This window comes from Paramisgurnus dabryanus, chromosome 21 (genome assembly GCF_030506205.2).
Source record: "Paramisgurnus dabryanus chromosome 21, PD_genome_1.1, whole genome shotgun sequence".
Lineage (NCBI taxonomy): Eukaryota > Metazoa > Chordata > Actinopteri > Cypriniformes > Cobitidae > Paramisgurnus > Paramisgurnus dabryanus.
In genome coordinates, this window is record NC_133357.1 from 13,746,815 (window position 1) to 13,762,100 (window position 15,286).

Here is a 15,286-nt window from a genome sequence, read left to right on the forward strand (position 1 = left end):
GACAGAAAAGGTACAGTTTTGTACCTTTATTTCGACAGTGTAGGGATTTGGACTGCAGTGTTTGTTATAAATCCATTGCATGGTTATTCAAGACTAAATAGGACTTTTGTGTTTTTAATATTTTTACTCCACCTTCATGGCACTTGTCTTTCCTGCTCCGGGCGGATAGATTTAATATCCGAAAAAAGACGCATGTTGATAGGCGCGTCAACCGCATGCGGAGCTGCATAGATGGACTGACAACTGAATTAAAGTATCGTTAGATCAGACTGCTTGTTATAATTTCGTATGGCTCCCACGGCAAAATCCCATTTGCCAGCTGGCCTGTGCAGCGCTGCATGAAGTTAGGAACAAGGGGCCCTATGCAACTTGCATAGCCTGCATATAGGGCGGATCGGCTCTGCTTTAAAAGTCAAGTTCTTTATAGGCATTTACCTAGTTTGGCAAAAATTTTTACATTTAAACCATTATTGCATAAGAAAAAGTTAAGTGAATATGCATTATCTTTATATAATGTACACTGCAATACATATATACAGTGCATATATATAATACATTTTATATGAAAAACATTTATTTCATAATGTAATCCCCCCACTTTCATATATATATATCAAAATAATGTCGGCCTTGTCCACGTCAACAGGCCCAGGAAGTAAACTGTTGCCTACAATCCGTTTGTTGTAGTCCAAGAAAAGAGATTTACGTTGGAGACGATAACTCGCGTCATTTTTTACTTTGGGGTTTGTACCTTTTGCATTTCATTAAGTAAGGAATAATTGATGACGGGCCATTGAATTATAAGAAAATAATGCACACCCAAGGTGCAATGCGGCACGACGCAAAGCGGAGTGCCGTTACACCGCGGGTGTGCATTATCTTCAAATAATTCAAGGGACCGGAGTCAATTATTCCTCTTATACCACGGTTACCACAAACATTGCTCTGGTGCCTATTTTTAAGACATTTGACAAGTTAGGTGTGCGGTTATCAAAAATTAATGCATACCCACAGAACATTTCTCAGCCAATCAGAATACAGCATTCAACAGACCCTTGCTATAACATGTACTAATACACACTTTTTATTGCTGCTCATAATTCATGCAAACATTGTCTGTGCCCAATAGGAATACACAACTTATTCTTAAGACATTTAAATATCACACATATGTTTGTCAACTCAGCATACTGTCAAGACGTAAAGATTAATTTTAAATCTATAAGATTTCTTTGTGGTTCATGAAACCTCAGAATAAAACAGCAGTAATGTAAAATACAAAGTTAGAAAAAAAATGTCAAAATATGTACCCCATCTGTCACTGGGGCAGTACTATGTAAAAAGGTCCTGATATGTACAATTAAGTACAGATTTGTATATATTTGGTACCAATATTTATACATTTGAGATACTAATATGTATCTCTAAGGTACTAATAAGCTATCTTTGGTACCAATCTGTACCTCTGAGGTACTTATATTTAGGTGCTGTTGTTCTTGAAAAGGGTACCACCCCAGTGACAGTAGGGGTACATATTTTGACCTTGTTTTGACAGTGTACCAGTGGTGGCAGTTATCTCAATGATTACAATTCAATATAAAGTACAATTCTTGACTTTACGGTCATACTTACAGCTGGTTTTACTGTTGTGGTCTGACGCCTTAGTCTCTGAAAAAGACAAAATAACATCTAAATAAAAACCCACTGCAGTTTTCAAGAGATCTCTTGGCCAGAATGCAAAATATTCTCATTTTTTCACACATTCTTACTTCATGAGACGTAAATCCTATTCTTCTGTAGGAAGAATAAATTCCAACTAAGCATTTTGTAGACAAAAAAATCTATGGAGATTGCTTAATCTGAATAACTATTCAGTTACCACCAACAAATCTACCTTTGAGGACCAATGATTAAGGAAATAGTAGAAATAGTTTAAATTACTCATTTACAGATGCCAGTGGTTTGGTCTTGATCTTACATTAAAATACACTGACTGAATCAAAGCCATTCATAAAAGGGGTGGAAATGGAAATATATGTCAGTAGGCTACTGTAAAGAGCCCCTTTAGGATTTATGATGTTAACTTTAACACAGTTCATTGCTGTATCAATACATTACCACATCTCCAGTACAGTAAATAACAGGGGAAGGAAACTGTGCCTGTCTGTTATTACCTTCCAGTACACCGTTATAATAAAAAGCTTTGACCATACTTTTGGGACACAAATAATTAGTTGCAAAATAATCATGACAGAATGGTCTGTAAATTCAAGCACATTCTGGATATGTTTTTACATGACTCTCAACATGACTTTTCCAGTAGCCCTTATAGGGTAACTGCTCTCATTTTCCTTTTTCTCCCTTATTCAAACTAACATGTAAAAAAAAGGTTTCTTTCATAATTTGAATGCTGAGAGAAAATGTATTTTTAGATTTTAATGTCAAACCAAAAAAACACCCACAAAAAAACTTTTGTACTTTAGTATTTACTGGAGTAAATTGTAATTTCCTGTAGTATATTATACAGTAGTAATGCTACACTTAGTAATACTACAGTATAAATATATATAGTATATATAAATATAACAGTATAATAGTAGGCTATACCATTTGCTATACTTTAATATTTACTATGGTTTAAAAACCTAAGATTTAGGATAACTAGTCTATCTAAGAATTTTACTTGAGCTTATTTTAGGAAATACTAAGGTATTCTGCAGTGTAGTTTACTACTCGTTTATTATAGAGCACATTTGTTTCCATGACAGATTATGTGATTTACATAAGTAGGCTATATTAGCAATTCAGTTAAATGCAATATAAACATCTATTTAAGTAAATGAGACGACAGTTCTAAAGCGAAAAGGCTCGTGCATGATCTGGAGTATAAAAATGCGCACGTTTTGAGAGTTTCGCGCGTAATTGCATGAGGCGAATTTTGCGCGCACCTTAACAAGTACTTCATTTAACATTAATTGATCACAAACAGACTGTGACAATCACAAAATAACCACACAATATCATTATAATTGGTTAACAATGATGATGTTAGCAAATATTACTTACCTGAAGATGGGCTGTCTGCACGTCGGGCAGCCCTGCACATCCCAAATCAACAATTGTCAATACTATTACAACTGCATATACACTTAAATCCATTCTGCCGGTGCTGGTTTTAAATAACGTTACTGGATTCCGTTTAACTCCTTAGACGAGTGCGTAAGGTTTTCCACTAACCATATTTTACGGCACAATGTTGTTTATAAAAGGAGTAGTAATGCCCCCTCCCTCCCAAAAAGATCCTAAGATTGATACTGAAAGCCAAATAATGCCATGAGAAAAACTGAAGCTCATTTAAACCGCTGAAAACACCTGAATGACTTTTCACCGGAGGCTTTTGTTGCTTTCTCAAGTTCAAGGCTCTTTTCACGTGTACATGCTGAAAATGTCACAGAGTCTCGCCACGGTTTTGGGGGCCAGGAAGGACCACAAAATATTAACCCATGAATGTCTAAAATGTCTGGATAGGTTTTTGAGAACATGCCAATTACTTTACACTTACAGCAATTTCATTATTTTTCTGTTGTTTGTTTGCGCATATAAAATGAATAAGATACGTGGACTTAAATCAGTGCTTTAAAGTGCCTAAAACTAAATAAATATAACATATTTTGGGTGTTTGGAAACATGTTTATTTACACATTTTAGCAAATATAAATTATAAAGACAAATTCTTTGAGATTTAGCATTGAGGGTTATTTTTAGGATTGAGTCTCTTATATTTATTTATTAGTTTGGTTGCTGTCCATGGTACTAGTCACTAACTGAATAAGCTCCTGAATACCATTCTGACGACATCATCAAATTGACCCTAGAACTCAAAATCATAGTTTTTACACAATATAAAATTTCCTTAAAACAAATGTTGATAAAATTCTTACTTTTTCTGTGCAATATCCATTTCAATTGAAAGGGGACATTTCACAAGACTTTTTTAAGATGTCAAATAAATCTTTGGTGTCCCCAGAGTACCTATGTGAACCTTTAGCTCAAAACACCATATAGATTATTTATTATAGCATGTAAAAACTGGCACTTTGTAGGTGTGAGCAAAATATACAGTCTTTGGGTGTGTCCCCTTAAATGCAAAAGAGCTGATCTCTGCATTAAATGACAGTGCTATGGTTGGATAATGCAGATTAAGGGGAAAGTATTATCCTCTTCTGACATCACAAGGGGAGCCAAATTTCAATGACCTATTATTTCTCATGCTTGCAGAGAATGTTTTACCAAAACTAAGTTACCGGGTTGTTCTTATTCACATTTTCTAGGTTGATAGAAGCACTGTGGACCCAATAAAAGCACTTAAACATGAAAAAGCTTTTCAAAAGCTTTTCATGATATTTCCCATTTAAAACATCAACAGATTTTAAAAGGTTTAGCAGCAAACAACCAAAAATAACTTTAGTGGGGTCTAAAGATCTGCTTTTTTGCATTTAAATTCTTTAAAATATTAGTGTTTTCAAAATGCTCCAACTTCTGATAAGGTGCTCATAGGCATTATATCATATAATTGGCTTGCACTTGATTAATGTCTTACATTATCTTAAATATTTTTATTTTCATTGTTTAATTGAAGGAAAAAAATCTGACTTTTTGGACCCCACTAAGTTTATACATCTTGATGAATTCGGATAGATATACATTCATAAGTCTTTTAAAATGGTTCCTTCTACCTACTAATGTAACTTAATCTGATATATTTTGTTTCATTCGGCCAAAAATGTTTCTGCATTGAATGGCTTTACTGCATACGTTCTTCCATTCAGGTTACAGATGTTCAGGGACAGTCTTGAGAGCATCTTCAGGGTTTCTTGTGACATTCACATCCTACAATGTAAAAAGTAAATCCCATTTAGACATCTATCAGTATTAAAAGAAAAAAGTTGCTGGATGTCTCAAACTTACAGGTGGTTTATCTCTGTGCGTGTTCACTGCTTTGATGTTCAAATAGAACGACTCCACTTTGCATCCTGCAAAGACATAAAAAACAAAATGTATGTACAGTATAAAACCATTTCATGCAAAAATTATTTTCTAATCAGTATTTTTTCTTATTTACCCCATAAAAAAAATTTTCTTTTTAAAAGAACTTGTTAGTAATTTTTTTTCAGTGTAGCTGTAGAGCCTCACCATACGCTAATGGAGTGAGTTTGAGAACAGTGTGCAGCGGACATTTCAGATATGGAAGATCATCTGTGGAGAGAGATTGGACATAAAACATTGACTGGCGTGTGTAGTCAGTGAGTCTAAAGCGGTGTCTGGCTGCTTTTGTTTTTGACCTGCACTTTTATCTAGAAAGTAGGCCAGTAGACATCGCATGACTGCCTGGTGGCAGATGACCAGAACGTTCTCCTGTCTTTCAAGCTCCATTATGACTGGCTCCAGACGGTGCACCAGGTCTTCATATGACTGCAGAATACATTTTCAGACTTTAAGTCATGATATGAATAAGCGAAACATCTTGCAAAACAAAGATACTGATTTTATGCGCAACAGTTTCATAGAGTCAAACTAGTAGTAATCAACAAACTTATAAATCATATAAAATGATAGCTCTTAGCAACAAAGGCATAAGCCATGTAAAAGCAAAGCAATAATCCTATAACAACAAATGCATAAATGCAATAAACAACTTTCTTAATCCTGCTGTGCATGCTGGGATCAAGCAACACTGATCACATTCAGGCTAGGTTTTTTATGTAGTCATTTTAGTATGTGTGACTTAAACAGCACTGTACGTTGGATATATTGAAATAGTTTTTACAGTGTAGATGCTGCTGTGGACTCACTTCGCCCTTTGGATATCGGTAACGGTATTTATCCTGGTCTCTTAGTGCAAACTCCTCCGGAAAATTCAACTGAATCTCTTCATAGGTCAACTCCTCACATACACCCTTAAAGGGGCAAAAATAACAATTCACCTCCGATGCACTTGCATTTTAATTTATAAAACAATAATACATGAAACACTTACTGCATCTATTTCATTTAAGGCCTTCCACTGTTCATAAGGGACACCCAGTGTCTCTGCTGTCTGTATAGTCCTTTTCATGTGACTGGTCCACACCTTCAGGTCCTTGATGGCTTGACCCCTGATGAACTCCGACAGGGCACTAGCGTACTAAACGATAAAAAGGACTCAATACGTTTAATATCTGATTATCCAAATCCAAAAACACTGCATTATTTATTTATGATTTATGATAGCACTGTGTATTATTGGTTTATTATATGTTTAAAAAAAAAATCACCTTCTGGCCTTGTGAAGTAAGGCCTGAGTCTCCACCAATTCTTCCGAGCAGGTTGAGCTCACTCTCTCCATGACGGCTCAGATAGATGGATCGAGGAGTGATGTGGATGTTCATGAGGTAATACACAATTCGACTCTGTATGTGGTCCTGCACCCGGTTCACAAGATACCGTGAGCCCACATTAAAGATCTTTATGAAAGAGAGGTGTCTATGAAACAGATCACAAAGGAAGAGTTGAGCATGCATTGAAGGTAAATAAACATAAAATGTTTTGTATGTAAAACTGTATATAACAGTAGTTCATTGTATTTAAAAAATGTGCAGCAGTGTACTTGTCTTTCTCCTCGTCCATGGGCACATAGGAGATTCTGAAACAGTCAATACGCTTCAGAAAGTCCACCAGCGCTTCCTCTTTGTCGTAATCTTCGTAATCTGGACTGTTTAACTTTACTTGCTGTAAAAAAACATTAAAAGGACAATTTAATACAGTATCTCGACCTATGATGTTGCTCTCAAAAAGATAAAAAATCTGGATTGGACAGTTGTTTAATCTTACCATTATATTTTCCTCAATGATTTCTGGGTCATCACAAATGGATTCAATGAAAAACACCTGGACAAAACATTTGTTAAACCTAGTTAATGAAAAACAATTAAATGTGCTAACGGCACATTTTGAGGATGGGCAATTCTATGCAAATGTCAACCTTTGCATAAAAAAGTTTTTACCTAAGGTTTTTAACCACACTGATTTCTCAAATGTCAATATTTGGTTGTTTAAATATCCATGCAAAGTCTCTGATAAAGTTTTATTTTCGATAGTTAAGTAAGTGCAAATTTCTGAATTGTCACGTGCCTAACAGAGAAATGTCACATCCATAACATTGTTTCTTCCCCAAAAATGCACACACACACACACACACACACATTTAAATAAATATTATTTGTTCTTTAAAGAGTCATCCCTTCTTCATTTGTCTTGTATTATTGCTTCTGGTTTGTGCATTTTAATTCACAGAAATCCTACAAATTATGTTGTCTCCCAAAAACGTTTGTCCCTTTATTTCAATTCCACAACTCATGTATATTTCCCTCATCTTAAACAGAAAACATAGACATAAAAAACATCATTTTTTTCTAATGTCTGGACTCCATCATCTGGGGTTTAGAAAAAAGCTTGTTCAGTATAAACAGTTTGATTGCCCATTTCTTTACATTCTGCACTTAGATGCCAATTGTGCATGGAAAATGTTAATCTGTCCATATTTGGCTTTGTGTATGTAATGTGACAAAGATGCAATCCAGACTTTTATGCACATATCAAAGGGGATAATTTAGCAAAACTCTGCACCTGCCTTGTAGCCCCTCTCCTTGGCAAAACTGATGATGACCCCTCTTCTCTCTCTTGTGGTGTTTGTGGCATCAAAAACCTGTGAACAATATTTGTCACAGATTGATTTGCCCCTTAATAATTGGATAACACTGCAGACAGTCCCGAATTAACAAGTTTAAATGATAATAATACAAATTCACTCACTGCTACTTGTCCCTGCTCTTTAGTGAAGTAATTGGCAACGTCCTTGAGGGCATTTGAGGCACAAGCCCTGAACACATGGACATACACAGATATGCATAAATTAAAAATATACCATTTTATTTATTTTTAGTGATAAAGAACACTATCACTTAAAGGGATAGTTCACCCAAAAATGAAAATAATGTCATTAATGACTCACCCTCTTGTTGTTCCAAACTCGTAAGACTTCCGTTCATCTTCAGAACATAGTTTAAGATGTTTTATATTTAGTCTGAAGGCTTGTTGACCCTTTATTGAAAATCTATATACGGTATACTGTCCATGTCCAGAAAAGTAATAAAACATCATCAAAGTAGTCCATGTGACATCAGTGGGTCAGTTAGAATGTGTTGAAGCATCAAAAATACATTTTGGTCCAAAAATTACGACTTTATTCATTATTGTCTTCTTTTCCGTGCCTGTTGTGAAGCGCATGCGCAAGCCTAAAGTCACGTGATTGCAGTGACACAGATGACGTGTTATCCTCAGACATGTTTCCGAAGGTTTTTTTTCAAACTTACAGCGTGCGTCTCCCTCAGATTGTAAACGAAGCCCGGGCGCACAAAAAAAACCCAGCTGGGGCGCACCAGATAACACGTCAGCCGCATCGTACGTCATCCGCATCACTGCAGACACCTTACTTTAGTCTCGTGCATGCGCTTCACAACAGACGCAGAAGAGAAGACAATGCTGAATAAAGTCATAATTTTTGTTCTTTTTGGACCAAAATGTATTTTCGATGCTTCAACACATTCTAACTGACCCACTGATGTCACATGGACTACTTTCATGATTTTTTTTATTACTTTTCTGGACATGGACAGTATACCGTATATAGATTTTCAATGAAGGGTCAACAAGATCTTGGACTAAATATAAAACATATTAAACAAGTCATTAATGACATTATTTTCATTTTTGGGTGAACTATCCCTTAAACACCAACTTTAAAATGCAGAGCATTTTTAAGTTAGTAAAATTTAAGTTTTACCTTCGGATTTTCATGGCCTCTTCATTGTCCGGACGGAAAAATTCATAGTTCTTGTATGTCTGTACTGCCTCTCTTCGATACTGACCCACATTAAAGACTAGGGGAAAGAACAAAATTAATTTGTTAGCCAAAAATTTAAAAAAAACATGAATGAATTATTCTTCAAATATACAGTCAGTGCTAGTATATAAAATAAAATAAAAATCACATTTTTGAGCTTCTGATTACCTCCAAATGATCAGCATGCATATGATTAGGATGAATACACACACCTTGAGTTTGTACGCCAATCCAGTTGAAGTAACGGGTTAACTTTTTGGAGATATACGTTTTTCCCCTTGCTGGCAGTCCAACCATCACAATTATCGTAGGACAGTTTGTAAACTGGGGTCGTGAAGCTGTGGACCAAATGATGACACTGAAAGTCAATTTTGAGTATGATATGATCATTTTTAGGGTTAGAGATGTGTATTATTTAGATGTCAATATAAAATTATCATGATCAGACAGACAGCTCAGCATATTAAACTTTCATCTAGAAGAAAAGATAACATGTATAAAACGAGCAAAAACGAAAAGAAAAAAAAATAGATAGCAACATTGACAGATCTCAAATTCTATGTACAAAAGACTGTAATCTATATTATTTTCTTTTGGAAACAGAAAAGAGGATTGCACAACTGATTCAGATAGCAGTGAGAGACCAGGGCCATGAAAACTACTGAAAGAACATCTCACAGCAACCAAGATATCACATGATTTTAAAAGTCAAGCATTTCATTGTCCTTTTCATTCCCACAGCTGTCCTAAAATAAAACACAAACTGCAGCCTGGCGTTACTTTCAGATCTGACATTATTAAGATTAAGAATGCAAACAGGGCCAAAGTTCACAACGCCAGGTTGATCATCAACAAGACATTTACATTCTTTTGATTCACAAACAATTGCAGAGTAGGAAAAATTCAAAGCAGTTTAGCAAAAGAGAAAAGGCAAGAAGAGGAAAAGCCAGGTGATTCAAGATTTCCCTTCACTCACAGCCTCTTCTTTGGCCTGGGGATGTCTTCATCCATGGCACCAATACCTTTAGCTGGGGTGTCTGGGTAAGCTGCTTCTGCTCAGAGGACATATCGATAAGCTCTTTCTTGGTGAAAGCTAATAACAAATGGCTGGGTTCCCATCAACCCTGTTCCTGCTTAGGTCTCTGAGAGAGAGTTAGGTGGGAGGCAAGACACAGTTGGTGTGGTGGAGAGTGTCATTAAAGTACAGACACAGTCCTTTTCACCAGTATGGCATTGAACATTGTTATGAACCCTCTATAAACTCTGAGTCATTGTATATTATTCATCAAGATTGTATGTTGAGATATGAATGTAAAGATCATTTGAAGTCCTCATAAAATTAATATAAGGCGCTATTTTTAAAACAGCCAATAATTCACAAATCAAAATGCTGATATTTTTTAATTTCAATTGCCTACCTCCATACTAGGCAGTGAGGCGAGTAGTATGGCCAAATATATAGAAAGTACTTTTGTTCAGTACTGTCATAGTATGCGATTTCGAATGCAGGGTAACTGTTCAATTCTAGATGTTACTACCCTTTTAAAATAAATACACTAGAGAAAGTACATAAATACACTAGAGCGGAGAGTACATAGTGTACAGTATGTCATTTGAAACAGAACTTCAGTCCCCCTTCTGGTAGTCTTTCATTATGTCAGATGCCTAAAGCCCTTTAGGTTAGGGTATTTTGTAGGGATGCACCAATATAATTTTTTTTTGGCCAATACTGATTTAAGCAGATAACTACTGGTGCCGATATTAAACACTATATCAGGGTTTCCCGCAGCACTTTTCAGTTCGGGCGGCCCACCTAAGCTGGGATACCCTACCACCTTAAAAAAAAATCAAAAAAAAAAAATTGCTGCACAAAAGGCCATCAAGTGCATCTCAGAGAATAGCGTGGACGCGCTTCACACTGCGAGCGGGCTCGCGCCACATGGCCGAAATGAGAGAAAGACATGGTCCGTCAATGTCTGGAGGATAACTAGCCTGTTGATAAAACATTTAATTCATTAATAATCTAGTTTGTGTTCATTTTCTGTCATAGTTTCTTTAAAATTGAGTTTTATTTGAGTGTTTCAAATAAAAATATTTTCATCATGACGCGTACGCCCCGCCCCTTTGATTGCCACGCCCCCGGCCCGCCCACCTGCACAACCCTACCACCTTAACTAACAAATTTTCTGCAGGAAACCCTGTATATATAAATAGGGATGCACCGACAGGATTTTTTTGGGCCGATACAGATTTAAATAGACAACTTGATATTAAATTGATATTGAAATTAAAATAGATAACCGATATTAAACACTTGTATACAATACTATACAGTTGGTCTATTAGCTAGTTTATTTCTGCATCAAATTATTTTTACTGAACATGGATTGGATCTGATTAACATTCAACTGACCAACATAATAAGAGAGGCACAAATTAAGCTAAAACAAATATAATAAGAAAGCATGACAACCTTCAAAGGTCGTTTTTGATATTCACCTTTCTCGTGCTATTGCCGATATGCCAATGGTTTCAAATTCATCAAAAATCGGCCGAAAAATATCGGCGGCCGATACATCGGTGCATCACTATAATACTATACAGCTGACCTATTAGCAAGTTTATATCTGCATCAAATTATTTTTACTGAACATGGATTGGGTCTATTTAACATTCAACTGACCAACATAAAAAGATTTTCCGAGATTTTTAAAAAAAAGCACAGATCGCAGACATTTTCCGAAATACTCTGACCACAAATGGTTCACGTGATTAAGTCATCTCACGCGATTACCTACGTGATTTACTATTTTTTCCCCATTGCACATTTGACAAGCTATAATTTGTACAAATTTTATTTTGGGAAGTATTTAACTATTTTGATACTTTTTTTAAATGCTGGATTATGCAACAGACATGCAATTTATTGCCTTCACGCAGTTAATTAATAAACAATCGGTAATGAAAGGCCGAAACAATCTGCCTTTCTCGTGCTATGCCGATGGTTTCAAATTCATAAAAAATCGTCCGATACATCGTTGCATCACTAGTAGTTTGATAAGAGACAGCACACACTTGCGGTAAGGATTTTATTGATTAGCTGTTGAGTAACTTGTTGGCTTACACTAGTGTTTATGTTAGCAGGCAGGTATAACAAGCTAGTCAGCTAAGTTGTTAGCTTGTGTTAGCAAAATAACTGCACAAGTACACATTTTGTTAGACAATAATTTACGTATTTCTGTAATTAAGACGGCATATATTTTATAAAACGATTTTATGGGATTTTTAATTAGGAACCAAGTAGTAAAAAATTAAATTTTCTTCCAGCCAATAGAATTGCTTAGGAGAATTGCTCACAGAGTCCGGTGAGTGATTTTTTTAACTTAATGGCATTTAAAAATTATGCAACTTTTATTTTATAATGCATCATCAAGCTTGTCACATGACACTTCACAATAATCATACAGTGGCACTGTATGACTGATGTATCGGTCCAATCGGTTGAATTTTTTTTTTCAGAATACCGCTTCGAAAGCGTGTTGGAAAGAAGGAGGGGAAGCAACGCAACCGCATTCTTCACACCGTAGCTTATTTGACACAAAATTAGGGGTACACATAAGAAATTGTACTCACGAAGCATGAGTTCTGATGCATTTGCCTGATCATTTTGATTCCAGGATATTTGCTCTGATCACCGGTTGTTTTGGAACAATCGGCCAATGCTTTTATCTGCTAATACCAATTATGGGCTGAAATATCAGTGCATCCATAAAAATTGTGTTATAGAGCTTTTAACATTGCTATCATAATAATAAAAGTGGTAACATTTTTGCTGCTGTCAGATTTTTGCATCGGTTGTGTTCACAGCCTTTTCAGGATGTGGTACATATCAAGATAGGCAAAAGTGAAGACATTTACCCACAAGTATCATGCCTGGTCTCTGCTTTCCTAAGTAAAAAGGTTTCACTAATATACCCTATTAATGCAACATCCTCTTTTGCTGAAAAACTTGTTCTGAGCTATATCTATATTAGGGAGCTATCTACTGTAAGTGCTAAAGAGAGAAATAGGCACATGTTTCTTAAAAAACAAAACAAACAAAAAACAATGCATGAACCGGATGTAAACATGTTGGGTGTGTCATGCATGCATGTATGTATGTTAGGATGTTCTTCAGATGTGGCTTATACCATAGCCACCAATGCTCTTTCACCAGTAAAATACACAGAGTCGCATACAATGTTAACATTAGGAATAACTAAGTCACAAATTGTAACTATGGTTTGATTAGATATGCAATACATATGCAATGTGTACTGTTGTTGGGGGGGGAAAACCTATATCTACAGGTCAATAATTTCTTACTGTGGAAATAATGTAGGCTAGTCTTGTGAAACTAGATACCAGTGTGGTTAAAGCTTCTCGTAAATCTAGATAAATGTAGCTAAAATGTGACGTTTTTGAGGAGCAGACGAGAAAGGCGATGTGGCAACTGCATCAGTAGGGAAGTAAGTAGGATGAGACTATTTTAGGATATGAAAATATTACACATTACAAATTCTTTTCAGTGAACTGTGGTAAAAAAAATTCAGCTTTGTTAAGCTTTAGGCGCAGAAAGAGGGTTTTTGCGTGCACTTATTCAGAACTATTGCAATTTCCTTAACACCGATATATGACACCTCCCCACCCCCCCCCCGGGCAACTTCCTTGATGTCACACACAACACTATGACCACATGTTGACCACAAACAGCTCTTGCTACATAGAAAAAGAAATAAACAAATGATGTGTCTGTAAGATTGTCCTGTGGAATTTACTTCTATGAAAGACGCAAAGTATTTTACTAACATTAGATTTATTTAAAGTAGTACTTTTACATCAACATGATTGATTTGTAAGTCACAGTTATATTCGGACCGTCCAGCTTTTCACTGTGTATACAAATCTTTACTCTTAAATCTTGTAACATCTTTTCAACTCACCTGCACTGTCACAGCGTGTTCGTCGGCGGAAGTCCTTCTGTAGTCCATCCATCATTCGAGAACAAAATTGTTATTCCGTAATTGTTATTCCCAGAGGTCTATGACCAATGCACGTGTTTTAGATGCTCATTTTTATGCAACCGAACCAGAGAAGCTGTTTTGTCCCCCTCCCAATTCCCCCCATGTACTGATGACACAGACACATGATCTGTGCAGCCTGGCCTTGTCCTTTAATGTCTGCCAGAACATGGGTTCACTTGCCCGCCAAGCACAAACTGCACACAACAACAGCAAAGGTTACGTTACTGGCTTTTAACGTTAACTTTTAATGTCTGCTAACCATGCACTATCAAGTCTATGTGTAATGATACACGCCAATTTTATGTCAATTTTTTAGCTGATATTAGTTGAATTGGTTCGTGTTATTAGAACAAAAGGATAATAATAATTATTATAGCAAATAAATTTTTATAATCAGGAGATATCCAACAGGGCCAGAATTATGCTTCAGAATTATGTAGCTTGATGATGCAGCGGTAAAAAGCGTAGATGTGAATAGTCTTTATACCTTCTATGTGGACATTGACGTGAAAGGACTCATAAATCAAGTTTACGGATGACGTATTGAAATAGTTTTATAACTATAACATTATGATGTAAGCCACCAGTGACCAGTGTGGTTGATGAAAGCAACCAACCCCAACGACAGAACCGCGTGCGAAACGCTACAAGCAGTACTTCCGCATACGGTGCTGCACAGGTCGATTGGCAAGTGACGTCAAAGTATCACGAGAGTGACGCCACAGTACTTGTTTAGAATTGTTCTTGCGATACTTTGATGTCACACGCTGATCGGCCTGCGCAACACCAAATGAACATCAAACACACTTATGGTTTTTATGGCAGCAAAAGCAGAAACCAAAAATAACATGTGTGCGGCCGGTTGCATAAACTGCTTAGGCTAGTCTTACAGCATCACATTCTTTTCTTTATAAGTGTTCAGTTATAACTAATAGCTTGTTTGTCAGATTAGTTAACTTAGTGGCTATGTTTATTCAACTGGCCACTGAACATAATCCCTTACAGAAAATTAATGGGAATTGTATTGGTTCTAATGGAATATGGCCCAAAACACACTACAGTTTATTGGTTTTTGTTGGTCTCTAATGGTATGTATTGGTTCTATGTATTGGTTCTAATGGAATATGTATTGGTTCTAATGGAATAAGGCCCAAAACACACTACAGTGTAGTGGTTTTAATGGTAAAAGCTAATGGTTCCTATTGGTATTTTAATGGAAACCATTAGAATTTTCTGTAACGGTTTTATTGTTTTTTTCAGCAGGGATGCCATTGACAAAGCA

At 36.0% G+C, this 15,286-nt stretch overlaps 2 protein-coding genes across 6 annotated transcripts in view; both read right to left on the minus strand.

Moving 5' to 3' along the window:
• itih6 (inter-alpha-trypsin inhibitor heavy chain family member 6) overlaps positions 1-3,620 on the minus strand; it is a 22,607-nt gene extending 18,987 nt beyond the window's left edge. For both annotated transcript variants that reach the window (XM_065285699.2, XM_065285698.2), the window contains exons 1-2: positions 3,067-3,620; positions 1,633-1,668 (exon numbers count right to left, since the gene is read on the minus strand). In XM_065285699.2, the coding sequence (XP_065141771.1) occupies positions 1,633-1,668; positions 3,067-3,159 (129 nt within the window). In that variant the 5' untranslated portion in view covers positions 3,160-3,620. The remainder of the gene's footprint in view (positions 1-1,632; positions 1,669-3,066) is intronic.
• Positions 3,621-3,755: 135 nt separating this feature from the next.
• Positions 3,756-14,094, minus strand: pfkfb1 (6-phosphofructo-2-kinase/fructose-2,6-biphosphatase 1). 4 transcript variants are annotated; one of them, XM_065285715.1, is made up of 15 exons: positions 13,924-14,057; positions 12,575-12,670; positions 9,154-9,279; positions 8,882-8,978; positions 7,852-7,918; positions 7,670-7,744; positions 6,871-6,927; positions 6,647-6,768; positions 6,315-6,522; positions 6,038-6,184; positions 5,853-5,957; positions 5,343-5,472; positions 5,194-5,256; positions 4,969-5,033; positions 3,756-4,890 (listed from the first exon to the last, which is right to left on the minus strand). In XM_065285715.1, the coding sequence occupies exons 2-15, from the start codon at positions 12,579-12,581 to the stop codon at positions 4,831-4,833; spliced, it is 1,329 nt and encodes a 442-aa protein (XP_065141787.1). In that variant the 5' UTR covers positions 12,582-12,670; positions 13,924-14,057; the 3' UTR covers positions 3,756-4,830. The 4 variants fall into 4 exon arrangements, with proteins under 4 accessions (XP_065141787.1, XP_065141786.1, XP_065141785.1 ...); XM_065285714.1 differs by lacking the exon at positions 12,575-12,670 and having other exon boundaries at positions 13,924-14,094; XM_065285713.1 differs by lacking the exons at positions 12,575-12,670; positions 13,924-14,057 and adding an exon at positions 9,918-10,075.
• Between the last annotated feature and the right edge of the window lie 1,192 nt (positions 14,095-15,286).

Excerpts from the sequence above, each read along its gene's own strand:
- pfkfb1 (XM_065285713.1), bottom strand. The coding sequence starts at position 10,008 with ATGTCCTCTGAGCAGAAGCAGCTTACCCAGACACCCCAGCTAAAGGTA. Across the intron at positions 8,979-9,153 it reads GATTGGCGTACAAACTCAAG|TCTTTAATGTGGGTCAGTAT; the intron begins GTGTGTGTATTC and ends TCTTTCCCCTAG. Across the intron at positions 6,523-6,646 it reads ATGGACGAGGAGAAAGACAA|ACACCTCTCTTTCATAAAGA; the intron begins GTACACTGCTGC and ends TCTGTTTCATAG.